At 47.6% G+C, this 27,382-nt stretch overlaps 1 protein-coding gene across 3 annotated transcripts in view; it reads right to left on the bottom strand.

Annotated features, from left to right (window-relative positions):
- Positions 1 to 676: 676 nt before the first annotated feature.
- The window catches only part of Slc25a37 (solute carrier family 25 member 37), a 41,986-nt gene continuing 15,280 nt past the window's right edge, over positions 677 to 27,382 (bottom strand). The window contains exons 2-4 of one of the 3 annotated variants that reach the window (XM_027390250.2): positions 8,289 to 8,517; positions 6,628 to 6,684; positions 677 to 4,390 (exon numbers count right to left, since the gene is read on the bottom strand). In XM_027390250.2, coding sequence (XP_027246051.1) covers positions 3,870 to 4,390; positions 6,628 to 6,684; positions 8,289 to 8,517 — 807 coding nt within the window. In that variant the 3' untranslated portion in view covers positions 677 to 3,869. Of the gene's footprint in view, positions 4,391 to 6,627; positions 6,685 to 7,739; positions 8,263 to 8,288; positions 8,518 to 27,382 lie in introns of those variants that run through there. The other 2 variants (XM_027390251.2, XM_027390252.2) reach the window with 2 other exon arrangements.

Here is a 27,382-nt window from a genome sequence, read left to right on the forward strand (position 1 = left end):
CTTAGCCTCCATTCTAGTTTTGTCCCTTTGGTAGAGGCTCAGCAGTCATACAGAGCAGACCAATGGCCTTGACTCTAGGTAGAGTTCAGTTCTCAAAGCAAACATTTTCCCTTCCAGGCTTCTTTATTTGCTCCTCTTGGAAAAGCTCTACTCTTTGGCTTTTGGCTATGACAGTTTGGGAGTGTAGACTCTGGTCAATTGGGGCTTTCTCTGTAAGAGGTTCCCAACTGACTCTCCTTGAAGGTATGTATGTTCAGAAAAAAGTCGAAGTCCTCCAAGTGTTCAAAGCAAGCAGGCAGGGCTAATTGGATGGCTCAGCCATTAGGAGCATTGGCTATTCTTGGACCTACGTTCAAATTCCCAGCACCCACATGGCAGTTTGCAATTGTCTATAACTCCAGTTCCAGGGCACCCGACATCCTCATACAGGGGTGTGTGTGTGTGTGTGTGTGTGTGTGTGTGTGTGTGTGTGTGTGTGTGTGTACATATCTAATCAAAACACCAATGCACAGAAATTTTTTAAAAAGGGAGGCCTCCAAATAGCATGGTGTACACAAGCACCCTCTGCTGGCAAGGTGGTGATCTGCATCCAATTGGGCTAGTTCCCAGCCTATTGGTCTCCTCTATGGCCACTCTCCTGCCCCTTCTGTGTTCCCACAAAGAGTCCACAACACTCTCAGGATCAATGCTTTATTTTCTCCAGCTCCAGTGTTACAACTGTAGCAGCACAGCAGACACCCCCACATGGGAATATACTACAGCTCCCCATACTCAGAAGTCACAAGGCAAAAACAGTCTTGACCACAGGCATTTTAAAACATTCAGAAAATAACACTGGACCACTCTTATCCCACACACTGTGGGACTGGCAGCGGCACATCTGTTTTCCACAGACACAATTACCCATAAATAAAGTTAAATAAAACCTTACTAGCATAGCAGTGTGTTGGAGATACAGCCTTGGGAATGACATTTGGAAGATTGTGGCTGTTAAGACATGGGGGGAGGGGCAATTGGCTCACAAGTACACATAAAAGTAGCTATATTTAATCCATTCTTTAAAATATAGTCATGAATTAAGAACATTCCATTTTTAAAAGATCAATGTTTTAGTCTATAATAAATTAACACTTATCTATTAAGAGGGTGACTGCCATGGCCTGAACATAAGAACACACACACACACACACACACACACATACACACACACACACACACACAGAGAGAGAGAGAGAGAGAGAGAGAGAGAGAGAGAGAGAGAGAAAGAGAGAGAGAGAGAAAGAGAGAGAGAGAGAGAGCACGCTCAAGTATTAACAGTATACTCAGGTGGCATGGTCCATCCTTGGATGTCACTCCAAAGATGCCAATGACTCTAATAACTTGGTCACTGGTCAGAAGGAAGCATTTTCCTATTTAGAGCTTTGCAATGTCAAAAATCACAATCAACACACAGGCTATAATGTGTACAGGGGTGAGGACAATACCAACTTTGGAGCTAAAGGTGAGAGGGGGGAAATTAACCCCACAGGAATGACAAACACTTTTGTTCAATGCTTCATAACTTTTTAACAACTTGTTCAGATACATCACTTGCTCAACCCACGGTGACTGGGTGGGCTGGGCTGGTTAAAAAGCTGCCTCCCTGCAGATCTATGGATCCACAGGGAGGGGCTAGCTAGGACTGGACCCTGGATTTCAAGGTCACAGAGTTCTGAAGTCCTGGTCTTACCTCTCCATCTTACATGGCCCTGACCAAAGAAGCTATTCCAGAAGATAGCTGTAAAGAAAATCCAACAGGGAATATTGCTTTTGCAGCAGGATTAGTCAGCAAATGGACCAAAGGACATGGTTGGAATAATGGTTCAGACTTGATTTAAATTTTAGTCTCTATGATTTGACTTCCCCCTCCATTTACAGAATTTAACACTACCCAACACTAACAGGATGAGAGTAGAAACATTTTCCGTGATAATAAGACACCAGCCATCCTAGGACCCCAGCAGGCACAGAGACTGTTACCCTATGGTGTGACAGGTCAGCAGCCAGCCACGAAGCCCTCACGGGGCACATCTAAGAACTAGAAGTGGCTCTCTCTCTCCTCCTGATTTGAAAAAAAGGAAGACAGCTGACCATCATGTAATTTCTCACAACTGCTGGACAGAAACAAAACCTGTGCCCAGGGGCACCAGGTGACGTGTGGTTCCATGTGGTGAGCAAGATATCACCACAGTCCCTAAATGAAAATTCTTCCAAGTGCAAGCTGAATCTTTTCCCAAGCTGCTGTACCTATCACAGGAGCTTAAGGTCCTCTCCTCCCCAGTAAGAGGGAGGACACTAGCCATGAATTTCAAATGAGACCAGGGCCAACAAAATGAAAATACCAGTGTGTTTCCTGCTCATCCATAGACAAGCTGCAAGAGGGAAACTGAGCCATTCTGACATCCCCATGAGAGTGGCAGACTAGAAGACATAGGTTTGTGTTTTCTCTCGGAGATGATCTGACTCCATTTCAGAAAACAAAGCAGAGAGGACATAGGTTCTCCAGTGACACAGGATGAGACAAGGCTGCTGAGTGGCTTTGGAGAGGCAGAGAGAGGGTCCTAGCTGGCGTCAGCAGTGCAGTCTGGGCTGGAGGGCTGGCCTCAGTGTAGTAAGAGGCTGTGATGGGCAAAACCCAGGGCTGGAACAGGGCAGGGGACAGATGAATGCCAGAAATATTCTAGCTATGATTTTCCAAAGTCCCTAGACTGCAGGGAAAAATGGGTTAAGAGATGACTAATAAAAACACATACCAACCAAGTTAGCTGAAGTGCCTGAGAACAAGGTCACTGCAGAAATTAGTCCTAAGACAAAGGCGAGAACTGTCTCTGATTTGCCAGGCAAACGACAGCATATCCAGTGCTAAGAGCTGTTCATGGAGGCACACATTCACACCACTCAGGGAAGGTTAAGGCCAGCCATTCTTATTCTACCCGGGCCACTACCCAACAGTGTGGACAACCAGGATGTGTGTGGGCGTGTCCACAGAGGGCGGAAAATGCTCCAGGGCCATAGCTTTGGTCCTGGAAGATTTAGGAAAGACAGAAAGGCACATGTGGGTGACCATTTTTTGTTGTTGTTTTTTGTTTTTAAAGCTCCAAGTGATAAATCATTATTTTGACTTGTTTTCAACGTACCTTTCTCCCCCATGAAAAGAGAAAAATTAAAATATAAACTTCATATTTATTATTTTACATTCAAGTTAAACTCCCACAGGAGGGGTGCTACACACAATTTCGGGCCACATAAAGCCATTTATTACTTTGGTGCCTTTTTTTTTTTTCTGTTTTTTGTTTGTTTGTTTTACTTCTCATGATGGAAGAATTCAACCCTCTTATTTTTTAAAAACAGGTACATCATCCCAACTCTAATCCTATTTATGGACACACACAAGCACACACAATTTCAAAAATCTCTATGTAGAAAAATAAAGGATAAACATTATCCACCTATTTTAGACTGGGTAATGGTACTTTTATGTACATAAACTCTTCTTTACTGTGTCACCGCTCTCCTCTGCGGTGTGATCTAAAGATCTAGGGAGAGAGAAGAGAAGGCCACAGGGCTGCAGAAAAGCTACACTCCCCTAGAGACAGGAGAAAAAGCAACTTCTCATTCTCCTTCCCAAGTTTTTCCCACCTCCCATCATCTGGGACATTCCCACAGACAGCCTTCCCGGCAGTGGAGGCTGGTCCTCCCTTTCTCGGGCACCAGGCAGGGAATGAAGGGCCCGCCCGGCGCGAGCACCCTGCAGGACAGGGCCTGGGTATGAGAACAAGGGGTGAGGCAGGAACAAAAGATGCTGGGACCACTTCCCACTGCCCGTTCCTTTAGTACAGAGTTCGGCTCTCCAGCTGCCGCTTCGTAAGGAAATACTTGAAGAACTCATAGACGGACCAGGAGATGGCGGTGGAAGGCATCTGGTAAATGACTCGAGCGTGGATACCTTTGAAATAGCCAGCAAGGCCGTTGAGCTGGTAGACCGTCCTGAAGGCATTGGCCATGCCCGTCAACCGACCATTGACATTGGCCAGGGAGAGCGCCATGTTTTCCTGCGTGTTGAGGAGGGTCTTGCAGACATCCAGTGGGGTGGTGGCAGCTGCAGCCAGCGCACCGGCCAGACCGCCCGAGATGATGTGAGACTGTGGGTTGTAGTTTCGCAGTGGGTTGACCTTCTCCTGCAGGAACTCGTAGGTGATGAAATGGATAGACTGGAAGGGTATGTTCATGGTCAGCTGTGTGGTATAACTCCTGTAGAAGGCCCCCAACCCCTCGGTCCGCCACACCGTCCGGATACAATTGAGGGCTGACTGGTACTGTGAGTTGTACATCTGTAAGCGTTGCTTCACCACTGTGTCCAGGTCGGGAGGAGCAACCGGCAGGCAGGTGGTTGGTTTGGCCCCCGTCCCAGATGGGAAGCCAACCAATAAAGAGAAACGAGCATGTTAGAACACACACTAGTGACGGGCACCAAGACAGCACACACATAGCCCCAGCCAAGAAGCCACGGAGGGCCAGCTCCAGGCAGCCTGCCTCAACTTTTCTAACTCCAGGCCCTGTGCCAGGAAAGTGGGTACTTGTAAAAAAAAAATTCCCCGTCTGAAGTTTGAATAAGAGATCACCCCCAAATCAGGCATCCACGGTGGGCTAGATTAGATGACCTGATCCCCAAGGTCCTAGCCTTCTACACACTCCCCACACTCCCCCCTCTCCCTGACCTGTCCTTGCCCCATCTATTAAGAGTGTCCCTGAGCTGAGCATGGTGGTACATGCCTTTAATTCCAGCACTTAGGAGGCACAAACAGGAGGGTCCCTATGAGCTCAAAGCCAGCCTGGTATACACAGAAAGTTCCAGGCCAGCTAAGACTACACAGTCAGATCGTGTCTCAAAACAAAACACTAACCTACAAGAGCATCCCTGACTTCTCTGATTTTGATCTGTATCAAGGTTCATCTGGGACAACACTAGAACTCTGTCCAACCTGAGTGACACCCCCGAGTGCAGATCCTGTCTTTAAGACAAAATAATCAAACGGTTTGTAGCCCAGAGAAAATGAAGTGTGCTCCCTAGGATTTTAATGGCATCTACATGATGTATTCCATCTTTAAGTAGGGACCTGATCGAGGCAAGAGTAACGCCAAGAGGGGAAGGGAAATGAGCCTCAAGTAAATTATTTAAAAAAAAAAAAATGTGTTTGGCTGAAGACATGGTTCAAGTTAAGAGCACTAGCTGCTCTTCCAGGACTCAGATTTGCTTCCCAGCACTGACAAAGAGGCTCACAACTGTCTGTAACTCCAGTTCCAGGGGATCTCATACTCTCTTTTGGCTTCTGTGGGTACCAGGTACACATAAATACATGCAAACAAAACCACCCATACACATAAAAAAAAAAACATTTTTTAAATATAAACATCCAGGTGTGGTAGCATTTACTTATAATCCCAGAAACCTGGAAGCTGGGGCAGGTGAATAGAGATTTCGAGGCCAGCCTGGGCTATGTCTCAAAAGCAAACAAACACAAATACTGTTTAAATAAACTCTTTGCTTGGTTAACATTGATCATGTGATTGTTGCTGTCAGGTCCCAGGATTAATAGTTTTTGTAAAAAGAAAAAGAATTCCAAGATATATACAGCTAGTTGGTCCCTCTATATTGTGATTCTGAATCCCCAGATTTAAGTAACTGTACATCAAAATAACAGGAAAGAATGTTCTTCACCAAACATATGCAGACTTTTTTCTAGCATTATTCCCTAAGGGACATCATACAACACCTACTTACATAGTACTGAAACTACGAGTCAGCCAGAGATGATTTAAGTATGCATAAGGACACCAAGTGGGTTTCAAATACTGCCCTATATTATAAGGGGACCCCACAAATAAAAAAAAAAAGAAAAGGTAGCTCCCTAAAATGGCTACATGTTAATTTTAGAAGAAGACAGGGTTATTTCTATATATTCACTTTTTCTTGAAATTTTCCATAATCATTACCAAAAAAAAAAAAAAAAAAAAGGCAGGGTATGGTGATGCATGCATGCCAATAATCCCAGTGCTCAGGAGGCTGAGGCAGGAAGGTTTGGAGTTTGGGCTAACCCGAGTCTCAGACAGAGTTCCAGGGCATCCTGGATTACATGGTGAGATTCTATATTAAAGGAGGGGGTGTAACCCACAATGAGTGAGATGGGAACAGTTCCTCTAAATTTGTGACTACAAAAAATGAACAGTATACACATGCCTGCTGTGCACACCCTTGAACACACAGGTTGTACAGTAGTGAAAACCCTGCAAAGCGATCCCCAAGTATCCTGCCGCAGCAGGTATGGGGCAGGGCCTGAAGAGCAGTTTCTAACTCCTCCTAGGGTGCTGCAAGTAGGCAGACAGCTCTGCTTAGCTGTTTCCACAGCAGGAAGCAACCAGAACCCCGGTGATCCCTGGCTGTCTTGAGACCCCCCAAGTAATGTATAAAGAATGGGGTCTTCCTGTAGGCTCTGATGAAGCCAGTCCTTGCCCACCTTCTGCCCCCAGCTCCTCTGGCCTCTCCACCTATATCCCCCACTGTCCCTCCCTGGTGCTGTGGGACATTACCTTCTGCCGGATTCATTACTGCATCGTGGAGTAGGGTGGCCATACCCCCAGCTATCCCTGCAAAACAAACTCCAAAAAATCAACAGCTGCCTCCTGGTGTTCTGGAAAGTTCCTTGAACTTACAGTCAGATGCACTCTTCTAAGACTCAAAAGTGACTAGCAACTCAGCCCTGGTGAGCGGTTGTAGAAATATTGAATAGCAACACAGAGCACTGCTATACACATCTCAGAGACTTTTTCTTTCTTGTAAGTCAACCATGGGAAAGGTTAGAGCCCAGAAACTACACACCAGATGTTTCCCACTGTCTAGATGTTAATTCCCTTGTCTTGAGCCCTTAGGTACAGATATCTCTCTATGCCCTGAAGTTGAGGCTATTGAAGGGGATAACACCATGCATATGGCTGGCTGCCTTTCTTGAAGCCCAAGCACTCTTAGGACTGGCCTTGTGACTGAATTTTATCTCAGGTCTCCCCCAGCCTGGCTTTGAAAGCCTGAACCAGCCCTGGAATTTCTGCTTCTGGCTTCCTAGTGCCTTCCACTACAGTGCAGCTGCCTGCTAATTACAATGACCTGAGGGAGGGATGAGGGACAGATTCTAAGTCACCTCCCAGGAAGGCACCTAGGGGTTCCTACCTACTGCACACATAGACACAAAGGCAATTATCCCCAGAAAGGTGATCTCGACCACAGCATTTAGCACAATGCCACAGGGATAGCAATGGACTGATTGCCTCTGTGAAGGGCATGGCTCTTGGTGACAGTCACAGCTGAAAAGCCAGAGTGTCAGCAATGCAGCTGAATATGCTGGTTTCTAAGAATGGCTGATGGAAGGGTGCTACTCTGTCCTGGGAAGAACAAAAGCAAAGGAGAGCTTTACCATTGACCACATCCACTCCTATCGTCTGTCGTTCTACTACCCATAGTCCCCTCCCACCCACTAAAAAGCCTATTAAATTCCCACCCCATGCTACTACCAGGCCTGGCTGATTGGCTCCTGCCTTATATACAAATTGCCGCCAAATGCCCAACCCTCATCCACCCAGTCCTCCCTGGATCAACGACAGGAGACTAGTTCGGCCCTGGCTTGCAGAAAGATGCAACTCAGACACACGGAGGAGGCTGGGGGGGGGGGGGTCAAAGGCCCGAATCTCCTGCAGCTTAAAGTGGGGGAAGGCCTTCCGCAGTGGCACGAGTCCTCTGTCAGCATAAAACGTCTTGACCTTTCCAAGCTTAGTTAGATCCTGGTGCTGGAGAGACCTGTTGTACCAGTTTTTAAATAGTCTCAAAGAAGCTGTCCTTTTCTGTGCTTTGTTTTGCATCCAGCATTCAAGAGAATTTTTTCCTATGACCATTAATTGTTCTGAGTGGTTTTTGTAAGGAAAAAAAAAAGCGCTCATACAACAATAAATACCAAACACCTCTACCACTAGCTTCCCCCAGAGAAAGAGGGAATGAATAAAACATTGTGTGTGTGTGTGTGTGTGTGTGTGTGTGTGTGTGTGTGTGTGTGTGTGTGTGTATTCACGTGACCCTAGAGTTCTCTGTTCCTGAACAAGCTGCCGAAGGAAGCTGAAGTCTGCTGGGTCCAGGGGAGGAAGGCCCAGGGAGCAAGCACCGAAGAGAGGAGCTTCCTAGCTCCAGACAAACGCTTTCAAAATACCATTAGCTAGGTGGCTGTTTCCATGGTGGCTGAAAACGTCATTTAAAGTCCTTTTCATGTTTTCGTAGCAGGCAAAATACATGGCATGTGCGGGCCCTGCACCCATCACCATCACATTCAGACCCTTCAGGGGCCTCCAGAAGCCTTCCGTTTGTATGATCTTCTTGAGGGCGCCATAGATGCTTGTATACTTGGCTTTGGGATCTGGATTCAAACTCTGCATTCGTGTCTGTGGGAGGCAGAAAATATGTATGAATAGGGGAATTAATATGTATGGCAATGATAAGGGGAGAAAAGACAACCCAGAGAATAGAAGGAGAGCTGGAGAGATGGCTCAGCCGTTAAAGGCTAGGCTCACAACCAAAATTATAAGAGAATAGAAGGAAAAGGGTTGGTTTTCATGACTTCTTGGTGAGGGGGGAAAAATATGAAAAGTGCTCTGTCCTCTATAATTCTCCGCAGCCTTGCACCTGAAAAGCCTTCAGAACTTCCAGAAAAGACAAGCAAAGATGGGGGGTGGGGTACATAGGTAGGAGAATATAAAGAAGCTCCCTACTGAGCTCTGGCTTCTGTTAGAGCTTTTAACCACTCTGGGCCTTGAGATCGTCAATGAAAAAACATATTTATTATGAGCAAGCATTGAAACAACACCTTTGAAAACCCTTAATGAGCTCAGACTCTGTGAGAGGGTAGATCCTAAAGTCCCCCACTAAGGATACCAAAATTCATGAACATTTAACCTTGTATAAAATGCTATGGTGCTTTCAACCTATGCAACTGTCCCCTGACGATATATAATGAAATGAAAGTGCCACACACAGGCCACGAGATGTGGCTCCATTGGTAGAATGTTTACCTATCATGCTCAAAGCTTTGGGTTTGAGCCCCAGCACCATATACATAAACCATGCATGGTGGCCATGCCTGCAATCTTAGCACTCAGGATATAAGAATCAGGAGTTCAAGGCCATCCATACTCATCTACATAGCAAGTCCAAGGCCAGTCTAGGCTACACGAGACCCTGTCTCCACAGAGCCAAACAAATAACCAATGATAAGAAATCAACGAACAATTAAAAGCTGCCACCACCACCAAAAAAATGTTATAAAAGTTATTAGAGTGCACTCTCCAGGGACTAATGACAAGAACTAATGGTCTGTGATTGTTTAATACAGGTGCACATTTTTTCTGAATTATGATACATCTGGCTGCAGCTGCTAATCTCAAGAAAGCCAACTGAGTTATCAGCATCCTTCTGGTCTACTCTGGTGCCCAGCATCCTTCTGGTCTTCTCTGGTTCCTAACATCCTTCTGATCTACTCTGGTTCCCAGAATCCTTCTGATCTAGTCTGGTTCCCAACATCCTTCTGATCTACTCTGGTTCCCGGCACCCTTCTCGTCTACTCTGGTTCCCAAGTCTTGTGCACCTTTCTACACCTGAACCTCTGGGTCTTGACAATTATTCCTCAGGCTCTATTTTTATGCAACAACACTCAACAAGTTAGGCCTTGCTCTCAAACTTCCTGTGCACAGAATGGTCTTTGTGAGGAGAGGCCATGGCTTCCCTGGCTCTGTTGGCCTCCAATACTCCCAGAGATATGAAAGGTTAATTTTGTTATTTCAACCTAGCTAGGCTGAGATACCCACATACCTGATCAAACATCAGTGTACTCTACATGATCCTCTAATGTTTGTTCTGTTTTGTTTTGTTTAGATAAGGTTATCAATTAAAGTCAGTTATCTCTAACTAAAGCAGGTTACTTGTGTGACGTTGGTAGCCGTCCAGCATGCTGGCCTGCCCTGCAGGTTAGGAATGTGCAGCCCCTACTGTGACGTGAACCAAATTTGTTCCTTAAAACAAATCTTTACAGATAGAGACAGAGATCTGTGCACACATCCTTTTTGGCCTTTTTTCCCTGGAGAGTCCTACATACAATATCAGTAAGAGATACTCGAAACACCTGCCAAATAGCGGGTGCATGTTCCTTTCTTCTCTCCTTCCTCCACACACCCCAACCTCAGCCTAGAGGAGGGGAATCTTCAACCTTTGGAGGCAGTATCCTTTAATTCCCAAGCAAAACCATATATAACACCCAATGTATTAACTGAAAACGAGACCAAGGGTTCCACTGTGGTACTTCCCTTCCACTCCTCCAAATAGCCCCACCACCCACCCCCATCCCCAGATGAACACTGTAAAAACCAACAGCCTAAATTAGGGCCATTTTCAGGTTTCAGAACTTTCTGGCCCCTAAAATCACCAAGAACATGGACATATTTTTTGCCAAAACCCAACAACATCAGTTACCATTTCCTCCAAAAAAAAAAGTTCATTTTTAATGCTTAATAGAAAGAAAGAGTGTGGGAGGAGGCCTAGTGGTACAAGTCTGTAATCCCAGCTACTCAGGGAGCTAAGAAATGAAGATCCAAAGCTCAAGTCCACCTAGAACTGTATAGTGAGTTCAAGGACAGCTGGGCAGCTAGTGAGATGCTGTCTAGAAATAAAAATGGAAAAGAAGCTGTGACTATAGATCAGTGGTAGAACACCTGCCCACATGCACTAAATTCGGTCCTTGGCACCACAGAAAAATAAGGAGGAAACTGACCCACTGTGTTCCTGATAAAAGAGCCAGGTGAAATGTCGCCTTATTAGAGATTTTCCTTTCCCCTCCCCCACCCTGAGGAAACTATTGCTCAGGATACCCCTGAGTGTAGACAGCCCAGAATCCCTACCTCTTCACATATTATATGTCTGTCGATTGCCAGTTTTATGAGAGTCCATTATAAGCAAACAAAACCAAGGGAAAGACGTCCCTGGGAGAGTCTGACAATCACAGGGATAGTGGAATCATGGCTATCGCTGTGTTTGGCTGCTGGAGATGTCTGGGTATGCAGAGAGTCCATGTGGGCCACAAGAGGCCACTGTCCCTGGAAACTGAAGATGCTCTCTGGCACTAACTTGCAGAAGCTTTGAAATCACTCAAAAGTTTCAAGTAAGTGAGGTCTTGTCTTTCACCAGGCTGTGTCTCCTGTGGCTTTCGATGACTAAAAAGCCAAAATCTCCACCCCACACATGGCGCAATGCACTGTTTGTGACCCGGGGACTTGGCAGCACAGGACTGGGGTGGATTCAGATCTTATGGCTCTTGTTGCAACCCTGGTCAGTCGGTTCATCTCTCTAAGCCTGAGTTCATTCCCTGGGAGAGTGGCAGGGAAAATGAACCGGCATCGTGTCTATTTCCACCTCTGTAGTTAGCGATTAAGGAGTCACCGTGGGGGGGGGGTATAATGTGGATCCAGGATATAATCTTCCAGAGATCTGAGACACCACCACCCCAGCTCTCATTCACTGCAGGGACTCGGGCTTGGTAGATGTACTAATCCTGTGTACCCAATAAATATGTGCTGAATGAATGGCTACAGGAATTGATGATGCAACTTAGAATGCTAGGTGGGGTGAAAGGATTCTGCAACGCCTGGCCCACCTCCCCTGAGCACAAGCCATATGTTTGGGGACTATACCTGCCCTTCACTAACACCACCATTTATGTCAAGTCTACACTCTATTGTGCCCTTCACGCTGTGGTGTGCCTGGCTGAACAAGCCTGTCCCTGAAGACTAATCTGGGCTTATGAAAGGAGTGACTCAGGCCAGGCTTTGTCCAGGGCGTTGGCCCCAATGCCTCCTAAAGGATCTGTTGCTGACTTGTGCCTCTTTTCAGGGAATAAAGGACTGGTTTGCCCCATCCACCCGGGGTGGGTTAGCATCTTCTCCTGAGTTCCTGGCCCAGGGCAGGGTGCTGTCAGGGTTTTTGAGGACTTCCTTGGATCCAAGCAGGCAGAAACCACAGAGGACAAGGCAAGAAGAGGGGACAACAAGGTGAGAAAGCAGAGACAGCAGGAGTAGCTGTTGCAGGTCCTCGGGTTAGATCAGATGCTGGCTCTGGCAGGCCCAAATGGGCTCTGGTTTATCATGTTACCTCTCTGGTCCCCAGCACGTTTGAAGAGCAAAGTGGGGGGAGGGAGAATGAATCAGCAAGATCTGTGGATACCACCTTAACACGTACACATTCTAAACATTTGTATTTCCTAATTCCTCTGCTGATTCTAATCCCTACAGGGCGGGAGACCCATGAAAAGACACTTTAGGCCCCGCCCAGCCCCTGGTACTTTCTAATGACATCCTTGGCAGTATGGCATTCACTGCTAGTCCTACAAGGGTGGGGGAGGGGGATTGAGGGATGGCAGTGGGCACAGAGCCAGGCCGGGTGGATAACCGTGAGGCAGGCCCATGGTGTAGGCTTCAGAACCAACCCAAGGTGGCTTAGGATGGCATGTGGCTGTCCTCAGCTGGAATAATCCCCCAGAGAGCTGCTGGGAAACACTGGGGTGGCTGTCAGTCAACAACTATACCTCCTTCACCCACTTTATACATGCAAGCTCATCTCACTGGCCTTTCCTTTACATACATTCCTTGTCAGGTCATTGGACACAGCATCAACACTAATGCTTCCCAGGGACGTCTGGCATTGGCTCTGCATTCCTATCCCCTTTTCTGATAGAGATGTGGCGGCTATGCCCAACACTATTGAACCTAAGTGCACCAACCTCCTAAGAAACAGTCAGTCAATGGGGTATCTCTGCAGTTTGGCAGATGTTGCTGTCCTCAGGGAAGGCTCGATGACACTCACCTGGAGTACAGCAGGTGGCTGTGTGCATGGAGCAGGGCCCAGTTAGGCCCACACCAAAGAGCAACCACCCAGGGCCAGACTCTGGAAATGGAGAGAAGGAAAGACAATGGGGAAAACAAAAAAGAAAGCATGTGATGGAAGGGAAGAGAATAACCATTGAGGTGTCCAGAGGTGACATGAAAGCTGGCATAGCTTGGGAAGAAAGGCTGGAGTCGGGTGGGGAAGGAGTGAGGCAGAAAGAAGGCTGCAAGAGATGGAGGGAAGGTGATCAATTTAACCTCTTGCTTTTAAATTTTCAGTAACTCTGTCTATAAAATGCAAACGAGGGCTGGAGAGATGGCTCAGCCGTTAAAGACTAGGCTCACAACCAAAAATATAAAATGCAAACGAAAGAGCTGATACTCTTTATTCTCATGGGCCAGAAGAGGAGAAAAAGTGAGTTTTAAAAGCAACTCAAAAGGGGGCTGGAGAGATGGCTCAGCGGCAAGAGCACCGTCTGCTCTTCCAGAGGTCCTGAGTTCAATTCCCAGCAACCACATGGTGGCTCACAAACATCCGTTATGAGATCTGGTGCCCTCAGCAGAATGTTGTATACATAATAAATAAAATCTTTAAAAAAAAAAAAAAGCAACTCAAAGGAATGATGTGTTAGCAAAAATATGGCTATCCACTCCACAGAGAACTACACTGATAGGAGGGACCTACCACAGTCAGATCCACACAGCCTAAGTGTGTGTGGAGGGTTAAGGGCGAACGATGGAGACTGGTGTTTAATGAGCACAGGAGTTTGATTCTGCACTTGGAAGAGTTCTGTAGACTGACAGTGATGATGGCTACACAACAACATGAATCTATGTGACGATGCTGAGCTGTGTGGGCACTTAACAATGGTAAGAATGGCAAAATGTATTAAAGGTGTGTGGTATGCATGTGTACATGTGGGTGTCTGAAATGCACAGAGGCCACAAAAGGACATCAGGAATTGTCATCTATTGTTCTCCACACATCCCCCTGAGACAGGGTCTCTTCCTGAACCTGAGACTTAGATTTTCTCAGTTAGCTAGAAGTCTTCAAGCCCCAGCCATCTCCAACTGCCTGAGAGCTGGGGTCACAGACACGCACAAGATGACTGTCTTGTTACATGGATGCTGGGATCCAAAGTCCAGATGACGTGATTGTAAGGCAAGTACTCCTAACAACTGAACCATCTCTCCCAGCTTGAAAATGGTTAAAACAATATATTTAATATATATATATATATATATATGTATGTATGTATGTATGTATGTATATATATATAACCTATATATTATATATAAAACTACAATTTTAAAAATAAAGACATGAGGAGAATGAAGGAAAAGAACAAATGAGGCTACACGAAGAAGATGCAGAAAACACACACACACTTGTGTGCACACACACATGCACCAGAGAAAGGATTTGCCTGTCTGAGTTTCATCATCATCATCATCATTTTACATTTATTTGTGTATATCTGTGTATGTATGTGAGCAGAGCATGTGCCATGGTGCACATGTGAAAGGGAGAGGCAAACCTTTAGGGATTAACTCTCTCCTTCTATCAGGTGGGCAATGGGGCTCACACTCAGCCCACAAGGCTCTGCAGCAAGTGCCTTTCTCCAGCAAGTCTCACCAGCCCGTCTGGAGTTCAGCTCCTGCACTGGACCTAGCTGCCTTTCCTTACACTCAGTCTCCATGTTTGGGCTGTAATTCCTACCACTCAGAATTTCATTACACACCTCAGCATGTGGTAGGCTCTGGGAAGGCCCTCAGGAAAGAAACCTGGTTAGTTAGTTTTAACCAGGCACTTCCTAAACATGTGTCTTTGGCAGCACAAGCGGTTTTTCTCATTTAATAAGCAGTTACACTTGGCCAAGCACACTTGTGAAAACACAGCTGGAGCCAACAGGCAAATTTCTGAGGCAGGGAGTCTGCATGTAACACAGAGAGACCCTGGGCCAGCCCCGATAAAGGAAGGACAGAGGACAGGATGGTCAGCAGGGAGCAGTCTAGAGACAACAGGGAGTAGCCAGCAGCAGGTGCAGCCTCTTCTGCAGCTGAGCTTTCTCCAGCCTCCTTCTGCACGACTGCTCTTCACTCTCAAGGGGGCAGCAAACAGCAAAGTGCGATGCGGCTCTGGCCTAGCTCTGTCACTCAAGAGTGTGGCACCTTGGGAACCAAGCGCTTGAGTTATAAGAGGAATTTCAGGCAATGACACATACCTGAAGCTTCCAAAGAGATTAGGCGAGGGGCCACCTCTTTCTCAAACCCTCCCCAGGACGAAACAGGTAGTCCGTTCTCTTAGACAGGGGAGGAGGGGAGAGGGGAGGAGGGAGAGTGGAAAATGTGTATGCTGTCCCAGGTGAGCTCGTGGATCGTATAACCAAAGGCAACGAGCCCGTGGGAGCTCAGCACTGTCTTTAGATAGAAAACTAGGACCCCAGAAACACCTGCCCCATCACCTGATCCATACGGAGTATGGAAGTTGGGTCCAGCCCCAAAGAACAGGAAAAAAAAAAAAAAATTGGAAGGGAGGCCTCAGATCTCTCCCAAAAGAGCCTGCTCAGGACGCTGGCCCAGCCCAGGCACCAGTGTGTCATCACCAAACCACTGACTCTGCCCGAGAGAAGCTGGTGACTTTCAATCTCCCATCTCACATTTCTCAAAAGAGGGTGGAGAGCAGATCTTCCCAGGTTCAAAGTACATGTGGCATTTCCAGGATCAGAAGATAACATGAAAGCCAAGAACAGTGAGGATACAGCCAGGGTATGGGCTCCCAAGCCCTGGTGTGATTACACACACACACACACACACACACACACACACACACACACACACACACACACACACACACACACACACACGACTTCTCTAGGGACCAAAGCTGAGCTAACAATGCCCAACAACCTGTGTTCTGGAGATCTCCCAAAGAAAGGAAGTAAGGGAAGGCACCCAGGAAGGGCTGGCTAGACAACTGCCAGACAGCTGTAGCCTCCACTTCCAGGGTTGACTTGGGAATACAAAATTAGACTGGTAAGTTCCACACTAGCTGTCTGCCAGCAAGCAGCAGAAACCTGTTACTAAACCCAACCTCACATGCACATGTGCACACACATGCACGCAAGCACGCATGCACGCAAGCACGCATGCACGCACGCACGTTTGTTACCACTTAGTGCATGCACTGTACTGTATTCCTTCAACACTGGGAGCTGAGGCTGCTCTGCAGACACACAAGGCCAGCTTTCACCAACAGCCACCCACTACACAGAGTATGGGGCCTAGGAGCTCATTCCCAAGTTGAGATCTCCCCATGACTCACCCAGCTGCAGATCATAGCACAAGGCCAGCAGAAGAGTCTCCTCTGGCCAAGTCTGTGGGAAACAACGTCTTCTGGAGCAAGGCTAAACTCACCCAGGCCTTGGAGAGACATGTCCCTTCTTCCAAAATCTTTGGCAGGTACATACTACAGACGTGGAATCTCAAAACACAAGGAGTAGCATGTGCAATGAAGCCCTCAATACTCATGCCTCAAATTACCCATGCTGCTAACACACCAAAACACTAACCAATATCCTAAACTACCAGCACTTCTATCCCACAAACACCCCTAACCCCACACCACTAAACCACCAGAACCTCTAACCCACCAGCACCCCAACTCACCAACACCCTGACTCACCAGCATCACTAAATTAGAACCTGACCCTTTCGTCCTTTGAATTCCTGTGTAAAACGCCACCAGCCGGCATCATTCTAACACATCCACTAAGCAAGAATGAAACTGTGACATCCACAATCCTCTGCACACACCCAAGTGTACCCACAAATTCTGAACTCCCAACTCAGGCTTTGCTTTTTTTTTAAGAGCTAACTTTCAAAATTAGCACACAAAGTACAGAACTGTATTACAGCACTTTCACACAAATCAGTATGCTTCATTCCCCGTGCTTTGATTTAATACCATCCAACTTAGAAACCACACATACACAAAACAGACGTACAAAAATAAAGATGCATTTATGTCTATTTAAAAAAGAGGAAAACTGTGTCCTTTAATGTTCAGAAAGAGAAAATGACTGCCCCCAGAGTGGTCACTACTGCCTTCTCAAAAGGCAGAGTGTGTACACGGAGTGTGCATTCCAGAACATGGGTTCTGAACAGAAACCTCCCATGCTTGCTGAAATGCCCTGCTGAGCACTTCTAATTGGGAACAAGCAGAAAGGCTGGTCCAGCTGCAGTACCAGCTAGGAGGAAAGCGGGCCTGCAAGAGCATGATACCACAGAGTCCCTGAATTTCTACAGGTGGCCCCAGTGTCAGGAGGCAGCCGAGAGAAAGTGTGTTCATACACAACCCACAAAGGTTCTGCCCTCTCTTCACTCATGACCCTCACTCAGGGATCCCCATTTTCAGAAGCGTTACGTTCGTTGTTCCACAGTCCTGCCTTCCTAGATGCCTATGACTACAAGGGTCCTCACACCTGCCACTCACCCTGTCGGAACAACCCTGAAACCTGCAAGGCCCAATGCTTTAGGCGTTACTGCTAGTTTTGTTTGCTGTGCTAGCCATCACACCAGGGAGGGCCTTCCTTGTGCATGCTAGGCAAACACTCTACTGACTAAGCTAGGCCCCAGCCAAGACACTTGCTGTTTCTGGGGACAAACTGTATCATGTGTTGAATGGAATTCCACCTCGGTGAGAATAACAAAGTTCCTCAGGCTGTGTGAAGAAGCCACGGAACCAAGCCTGTTTCTCCTCCTATGGCCATACAGGGGTGCATCAGGGTACAAAGACTCATAACCTCCACGGTGGCCAGAAAGGGAACACTCAAAGCTTCAACTAGGAAAAGGGACAGGGCATCAAGCTGTCAGAACAGAACTGTCACCGCAGCTCTTTCTATACTATTTAATTTTCTAGACTATGTTACTCTGAGAAAAGCATAAGGCAAGCCCAGTCATGGATGTTAAGGGAACAATGAACCAGCTATAGGGGCGCACGGACATGCCAGGGGTATTTGAGGAAATAGGACCATATAGACATGCAGAGCTATCTGGCAAACAAGATCATGTGACTGGGGCATGATAATGACGTGCAGGGTTATCCCTTGGGAAGGTATGGGGGAAAGGAGGAGCACTGACCAAGACTTCAGAGAAATGACTGGAACATGACAGGGGCATCTGAAGACAGCTGTAAGAAACGCAGGTTAGGACCAGACCATGGAGAGGAGGGCCAGAAAGAATTGAGCCAGTGAATCTGGAATTCAATCAGGTGACTTCCCGTGCATGGCTATACACTGTGGCTAACAGTGACAGGACAGACAGCAGGAAATGTCACACATTTCCTCGACAGATGGGCTCCCTGAATCAGAAGGCAGCACCTACATACAACAGAAACCCTCCCTTCAGGGTCCCCAGATAGGCTGGCTGCTCTATCCAAAGCTGTGGCCACTGTAACATTACTCGGCTCGGGTTTCCCCTCTGCCTAGGGCAGCAGCCTATGGCTCTGAGGATACAGTTCCCATCCCTGACCCCAGGAGCTGGACTTGGGCTCTACCCTTTCCCCAGAAGGTCCCACAGCCAGCAGGGAAGGATCAAAGAATCCATGCCTGGCTTGATTCCAGTTGACTCAGGACACTCTCAGAACGTCCCATGTGAGGCACGCACACCCCGTGGATTAAATGGTCTCTACCCTTCAGATGGGGCGAATTCCCAGGATACCAGATAGCAGGGCTGGGATCTTGTGGGTGCAGCAGTGACCTCACTGGGAGGCAGAAGGGAAACCTGAGACACAGGTCACTCCTTCCCACTCACAACAGAGCCTCTAGCCCTGCTTCTGTCACTGGCAGACTGTGTGGCAGACTCTACTCCCTTATCTCTACTTTGAAAACACTATAATGAAAACAAGAAAAGGAACGGCTAGCTCTCCTCATTTTATAAATGAGGAAACCATGGTAGAGAGGCAGTTCCAGGAATGCTCCAAACCACTCCAAATTCCTGCCTGTCCCCAGCATGCACTGCTTCTATGGTCACACCAAGTCACATGCAGCGTCTCCTTTGTGCCCCAGTGCTGGGGAATTGGAGAGCAACACTGACTGTCAAAGTCACCCAAGTTCCCCCAGGTTCCAGTCCGGGCAGCCCTGTCTGCTGTGGGCTCTGTCTCTGCATGGCCTGCACCAGTGTCCTCACAGGTCAGGTACTGAGCCACTTCCCCCACAGACCTCATGGCCACTGTCTCCAACCAAACTAGACATAGTGCTGAATCAACATACTACCATTTGGTCTCCTGAAAAAGAATTTGGGTCACATACCCACAGAGTTCAGGGGCAGGAAGGTTGTCGAGAGGGATAAAAAACATGGACCTGAATCAGTATTTACCTCAGCCCATCATCTGCTATAACGGAACACCTTCGACTGGCTATAACAGCAGGGGTGTTTGGGGGTCACAGTGATACATACAGCCCTGGAAATCCAAATGCATACCCCAATATTTGGGGAGGACCCCTGCATTGTCGAAGGCAGAAGGGCAAACACATGCAACACAGTAAATCCAGTCAAACACACTCTTATCAGGCCCTTCCCCACTCCCATGGTAACTGACCCATTCCCGATCAGGGACATCAATCCATCCAGTAGGTCAGAGCCCTTGTCAAAATGTATGTTCTTGATCTTTCCTTCTTGCCTTTGAACGGGGCCAAGAGAGATGAGCTGGCTACCTTAAGAGCCTTAAAGAGAACTCTGGGCATACCTACCTACAGTGTGACCATTTGGACCAAATCCGGAAACCAAACTTCATGGTCCTCCTCAATGAAGTTCAAGCAGCCATCACTGGGCACAAACACTGTGATCTTCTTGCCATTCTTGGTGAGCTGCATCTGAACACACCTCCTGATAGCAGATTTTGGCTGTTTGACTTCAAGCCCTCCTTTCCCCAGCACAATTCCTTTTGTATGAGAAGTACATTTAAAAAGATTGCACTTCAGGGCTGTGCCCAAGTGGACTTTCTTATACTGTTTATCATGTGACTTCGGATTCCACTAGTGACTGCAGAACTCCCCCGCAGTTTGGAGACCACGACACTTGCGCATCTTGCTGGGTGCCATGATCCAAAGGGTAGCAGTTCAATTTCAACATTGTTTTAAAGCAGGATATTCAAGGCTCTTCCCTCTTCCTCTCTCTTGCTCCTCTCACTCTCTCACCCTTTGCCCCCCCTCCCTTTGTCTCTCTCTCTCTCTCTCCCCACCTTTAATAAACTCTATGGTTAATTTAAAAACAAAAATAAAACAGGATATTCAAAATGTACCAGTATTCAAAGGCTAATGCTTCCAAGAGACACAGTTCAACTCCCTGCTAATAAAGCAAACTTCTGAGGCCTCTCACTGACTCAGCCAGTCTTGAGGAGTTGAATGGCTTGTAAACACTCCATTCACAAGTAAGGACAAGATGTCAAGACAAACTGGAGAAACCGCATGTTATTTTCACAAAGCATAGGTAAGCTTGGCATGCCACAGTGAAGAACAAATTTAACATAAGATTCCCATGCAAGCACCACAGGAACCCATCAACCCGTCCTGGGCAGGTTCCTTCTGTGTGCATGAAAGAACAAGAATCCAGGAAGATAAGCAAGACCATGCCGAGGCTCTGCCAGCAATGGTTGTCTGGCATGGTGGGGCTACTTTGAAAGTTTTCACTTGACTTCCAAGTTCTGCCCCCCCCCCATGGGCCTCCCTCTTTGTTTGTTATGAGAGAAAATTAACATAGAGGTGGTCAGGGACCTCACCCTCTGCCAGTATATTTTGCTGGAAAACCCGTCCCAGAGTCTGGTGGAAGTCCACTTCAACCATCCACACAAGGCGTCTCTGAGACAGTCAATGCTCCCAAGGATTTTCATGCTGTCTGGGGACACTATACTGATAGACATCTCCGTGCCATACAGATGATGGCATGGGGTGGATTGTTTGGTTTAAGATGGGATGGAAGAGACAGCGTCAGGAGAGGCCTCATACCCGAGGATGGTGGCATCACTCTGGGGCACTGGACACAAGGCTGGGGATAGTGGGACATGGAGAAGAGTTGGAAGTTACCTGAGTTAGGGCCAGCCCTAGCCACCTAAACTCAGGTACCTGCCTTCAATGAGTCAATTAAATAAACAAGTAATGATGAAAAGCAGAGGGAAGGAGATTTATTCAATGTGGCCATGCTGGGAAGAGAAACACAGAGATCCAGTGGTGGCCCATTCCATCTTCAGGGTCCTGCTGTGAGGTTTAGACTTACACAGAAGGAAGAGGAAGAGCAGAGTTAAGCAGTGCTAGGCGAAGTGCCAATCACTGCCTCAGCTCTGGTCTCTCCTGCAAGGTGGTCTGACACATTGTCAGAACTCAGGAAATCTCCCTGGGGAGACAAGCTCCTCCTCGGACTGGCCCCAGCCTCCAGCCTCTTCCTTTCTCCAAGTGGGAGACTCCTGTGGGGAATCCCAATACCTCGGGCTGCATTGTTTCAACAGTCTGATAGTCAATGGGAGGGGCAGAGGTGGCTCCCTTCATGCCTGGTAGGGACAGTTACACGTTCCTCTGCCCAGGAATGCACGCATCCACCAGGTCCAGTCCTCTACCGCCTAGTTGCCGAAGTCCTAATCCAACTTTGGAGCTTGGCAGATTACTTAACCTCCGACCTTCGGCTGCTTCACCTACAGAGACCCCTATCTTGTGTATTTCCCAAGATGAAGGAATAAAGAAATGGAAGCACGTTGGCCAGCTAGACCAGTGACCTAGTGTTCAATAAGGGTTTGCCTCTGCTGCAGTTACTTGTAGAGAGGCCGCAGTGTGTTCCCTGCCTGGGAGAGGGAAAGCCTCCTCTGTGAATTTGGATGCCCGGATTCTCCCCAAAATCCACCATCAGGACTAGCTTCCCCTAGCCTGAAGGAGTATTCTTCTAGCTGGCTGCTAAAGGACTAGATGTTTGGCACACAGGACTTCATGGCAGGTTTGAACAGAATCCCAGTAGACTACAAAATAGGATGACAATAAATCACACAACAGGCTTTGGGTGAGGACTCCAGGACATGACATTAATTTCCTAGCCTCTCTGACCAAAGGAGCTTGAGGCTAGGCCACCTCCATTTCCTGATGACTAGAGACCCAAGGGACCCTGGCCACCAGGGCAGCCTCTAGAGAGGCATCTCAGGCTAAGGCTTCTTCCTCCAAGTATAGCCTCAGGCAATGACTTATCTCCTAGGCGTGTTTCCTTGTCTGTGTGGGGTTCCCCCACAGCACCACCTTTTAGAAAGGCTATGAAGAATAAAGCCTTTGGATCTGGCAAGCAGCTACCTAATGCTCCTGGTTTGATTTTTGGTTTTGGAAAAAACAGATTCCAGCCAGGTGGTGGTGGTGCATGCCTTTAATCCTAGCACTTGGGAAGCAGAGGCAGTAGGATATCTGTGAGTTCAAGGCCAGCCTGGTCTACAGAGTGAGTTCCAGGACAGCCAAGGCTACACAGAGAAACCCTGTCTCAAAAAAACCAAAAAAAAAAAAAAAAAAAAAAAAAAAAAAAAAAAAAACAGATTCCTAGAAACTCATTCCTTCCTTTGACACTCCTTGCTTGGAGAAGGGTGCCCTTAAAGATCTGCCCACGGTGGGAAGCAAATCCACCCACAAACACTGCCAGCAGACTCCAACACACCTGAGATACTGTTTATTCTGCCATCCCACTCAACAGAGTGGAAACTAAGGCCCAGAGGAATGAGGAGATCTGCCCAGGCTGACCCATGAGGGACATCAACACTTTCACAGCCACTCCTCTTCCCTGTGGCTTCTGAATGAAGGGATGGAGCTGCTTAAATTAATCCTGGTTATACAACAAAGGGAACTTGGACAGCTAACTAGCTTGGGGGATGGGGAGCTGTCACTAATATCAGTTTACACCGGCTAAAAAAGTCCCAAACAAAAGTGCTCCAGGAAGCTAGCTCACCTGGCCTCCTGGCTCACCTTTACTGGGTACCAAAGTTCCAGGCCAGGACTGGAGAGGGTCCTTGAGTACCAAGACACCCTGAGACTGCTGTGTGATCTGTTATGACCAAGCTCCCCTCAATGGCAAGCCTTTGGCCTTGCTCGATGCCTTCTGGAGTATGGGGAGGTGTGGCAGATCAGTGAGGGTCTAGGTCAGCTGCAGGACTAAGCATGGGGGCCTCCCTCCCCCCCTGCCCATGCACCCTGTGGCCCTGGAGGACCTGGACAGCCCCATAGTCCACACATGGGATGCAGGTGCTCTGGCCCCTGAGGTCTCTCTAGGAATGTACACCCAGTACAAATGCTGACATGGTGGGACTCAATTAGCCAAACAGATGGTCCTCCAAAATGTTCTGGAAGGTAGGAGACCCAAATTCCTGTGCAGTTGGCCACCACAAGGACACTGAACAATCATGTCACCTCTAGGGGAGCCCAGCAGCACAGAAGCTTGACAGGCGGATTCCTAGTGCTTTTGTTCACCACCTAGTACAACTACAAACACAGGCTGAATGAACAAATGGGGCTAACACCGTCTCTAAGGAGACATTCAGAGTGCCAAACATCGGAATCCATGTAACTGGTAGCACCATCGATAAACAAAGGTCATCAGTGTGTAGGAGGTTTTAGTTGAAGGAGGTAAGCCTCCGACGCTGATATACAGTGGACTTATTTGTAATTTTAAAATACCTATATTAAAAAAAAATTTAAATCCACCTGGGCAGGCATGGTGATGCGCACGTAAAATCCCAGCTCTTGGCAGGAAGCATATAAGCTCAAGGTTAGCCAGGGCTGTATAGAGAGTCAGAGAAAGAACCAAAGGCCTAGAGTAGCTGAAAACCAGGGAAAACCCGAATCTTTGCTGCACTTGTCTTAGCTACTGTTCTAGTGCTATGAAGACACACCGTGACCAAGGCAATTTATAAGAAGCAGCATTTAATTGAGGGCCGGCTTACAGTTTCAGAGGGTGGACCATCATGGTGGGGGTTATGGTGAGGGACATGGTGCTGGAACAGTCCCTGAAACCTTACATCTAATCCTCAAGATAGAGGCAGAGAGAGAGACTGGCCCTGATGAGGGCCTCTAACACCTCAAATCCCACCCCCCAGTGACACACCTCTTCCACAACAGGACCACATCTCCTAATCTTCCCCAAACAGTTCCACCAACTGGAGACCTAACGTTCAAATACATGACCCTAGCATTCAAACGTGCCATTTATTATTGGTAGAGATGTTAAAAGGACACCTACCCAGTTCTTCTAAAAGTTAAAAGCAGAATTTCCAAGGATCCAGCAATCCCACTTGTGGGGATACACCTAGGAGAAATGAGAGCAGGGTCTCGAGGTGTTTGGATGGGTAGAAACGGTCCGGTTGTCCATCACAGGCAAAGATAATGTGAGCTTAGCCATATGATGAAATACTATCTAGCCTTAAAAAAGGGTGAAAATTCTGACACATGCTCCATTTATGGATGAACCTGGAAGACATTATGCTGACTGAAATAAGCCAATTGCAAAGGGGCAAATATAACATGATTCTGGTTACAGCGGGCACTTAAAGGAATGGCATTCAAAGAGACAGGGAGCAGGATGAAGGCTGCTAGGACCTGAGAGGTGGGGGAATAAAAGCTTATTATTTAAGGGGTGGGTTTTAGTTTTGCAAGAAGAAAAGACATCCGAGTCTGGCTACATCACAAAGGAGAAGGTATTCAACACCTCTGAAGAGTATGCGTGAAAAAGGCCACGAGAAGGCTCAGTCGATAAAGCACTTGCCAAACATGCCAAATTCAGTCCCCAGAACCTCTGCAGAAGCCATTGACGCTCCAGATTGACGCTGGAGGTGTAGATAAGTGGATCCCAGGAGCTCTCTGGCCTGCCAGCCTAGCAGTTTCGGTTAAAAGACCCCGTCTCAAAAGTCAAGATCAGGGGCTGGAGAGATGGCTCAGCAGTTAAAAGCACTTGCTATTCTTGTAGAAGACCAGGGTTTGGTTCCCAGTATCCACACAGTGGCTTACATTTATCTGCCACTTCAGCTCCAGGATATCCAATGTCTCCTTCAACTCTGTGGGCACCAGGCAGCCATACATGCAGGCAAAACACTCAAACATTTAATATATATTACTTATACATAAACACAAAATAAATGTAATTTAAAAATTAAAAAAAAAAAAAGGATGGCAGCTCCTGAGGAAAACATTCAAGGTTAAACTCTGGCCTTCCCACACATGCACCCCACACATGAACACACACACACGGGGGGGGGGGGGGGGGTTAAAAGTGCCAAACAACATATTTTATGTATGTTTAGCCTATTAGCACATTCAATTTCAAAAGGATTTAACCTACAGTTTGTTCCAAGGATGTATCTCAAGAGTATGGATTTAGAATTCTCCTGCAGGTCTGCCCTCCAGGAGCTAGCCTTTATCCATCTGCCTGGCCAGGGTCTCTGCAGTGTCAGCCACCCCAACTCCCCTCACCACCACATACACACACAATGCTGTTGCTAGCCCATGAGCAAATAGAGGAAGCATCTGAAAGGCCAAGTCCAAAGGCTCTGAAAAGAAAGACAAAACGCTTAGGCCACAAAACCTGAGTCCTGCTCCTTCCATAGGCCAACCTGGCTTGATGACACAGCACTTCTTTCCCAGCATGTGCCAGCCGAAAGACACCCTCCCAGAACTCAGCTGCTCAGGCACGAAGGAACTGACAAGAACCAGCTGTGTGTTTGTGTGAGAGACCAGGTGGGTGACAAGGCTGGTGGCCCTAAGACACAGCTCTTGGCATTGACACCAAGGAAGGAGGGGAGCCCAGGACTCAGTGGGTGCAGTTCAGCTGAAACCCACACTGGACTGGGAGACAGGCATCCGGTGCATGCCTCCAAATTGGGTGTGGCTCTGCCAGCTCCTACAAGGCCGGCTTCCACGCCCTTCACAGAGCCGTGATTAGCCCATTAGACAGGAAGAAAGCAGCATTCACAGCAATCCTGTCGCCAGGCTTCGCTTGCTCATTCCTCTACTTATAATTATATCAGGTGATACATCTGTGTGTCTGTCTCCTGGGAGAATCATCCACTGTTGTTCACTGTGCCGCACTAAAACATGTTAACAACAGCCAAGGAGTCAGGGGCCAGCAGAGTTTCACCCACATGCACAAAGCAGGGCCTTAAGCCCTCCCAGACCATCTACTGCAAATTGGTGTGCCTCCAGAGTCTGGGGCACAGCACACAGGAAAGTGGCCAAGGCCATGAGCTACAACAAAGCCGAGCCCCAGAGTTCAGGGGGTGCTAGAGGTTCAAGATTTGGGGATAAATTCCGGAGGCCAGAATTCGCACAAACTCTACTATTAAATTATCTCTACAGCACAGGGGGATACATGCACAATAAGGCCAGGCATGGCTACCTGAACCGGTGGCCTTACTTCATGTACCTTCTACCTGTTATCCAAAAAGGGGACACCAGGTAGGAACCCCTACACATAACATCCAAAGGCCTCAGGAAAGGACACCCATAGGGTCAATCAGAAGATTCGGGTTTCAGCCTCTGGGGCTCACTTGTTAAACTGAAGCTGTGTGACATGTACAATTTATTCCTGATACTTTGGAGTCAGACAGAGTTAAGTTTTCTCTGGATGCAAATAAGGCAGAAAGCTTCCATCATGGGTGAGAACTGCGGCAAACTAAAACATTCTCCCTGGAAAGAAGGTACGAGGGTGTGTGATTTAAACCAAAGCTGCCCGAGGGAAGGGCTCACAGGGGTGACAGACAACAAGGGACTAGGGTGAGAGTCCACGTTGCAGAGATCCCAGCAGGGAAAAGTGACATGTGGTTCCACCAGAGAGATCTCTGCTGGAGGCAGGGCCAACAAGGTGGGTGAGGTTCTGGGCTTTGAGATATTTATGATCTAGTAGGTGGGGGGTGGGTGGGTGAGTCCTAAACCCCTCAAGTAATTTCCAAACTCTGAATGCCCTAAATAGGTGGTGCTGTGAGATCAGATGCAGGGGACCTAATTTAGATTTTGGAATGATGTCAATGTGGACACCAAGGCTGAAGACGGTGAAGCTGGTGATGTGTAGGAGAAAAGAAAGTCACTTTTGGCTTGGAAGACAGCTCAGTCATTGGTAAAGGACTTGCAAAAGACCCGAGTCAGATGTCCAGAATCCACATTAAAAAAAGCCAGGGACAGTGGCCCACTCTTGCAATCCCAGCACCGGGGAAGGGGTGCAGACCTGGGGCTAGCTTGCCAAATAGCCTAGTGAGAGTCTGTCTCAAAAAGGCAAGGTGATAGGCATGGTGGCACAGGCCTTTAATCCCAGCACTCACCATGTAGAGACAGGCAGATCCCTGAGTTCTAGGCCAGCCTGGGCTACATATGAAACCCTGACT

Source organism: Cricetulus griseus, assembly GCF_003668045.3.
Source record: "Cricetulus griseus strain 17A/GY chromosome 1 unlocalized genomic scaffold, alternate assembly CriGri-PICRH-1.0 chr1_1, whole genome shotgun sequence".
Classification (NCBI taxonomy): Eukaryota; Metazoa; Chordata; class Mammalia; order Rodentia; family Cricetidae; genus Cricetulus; species Cricetulus griseus.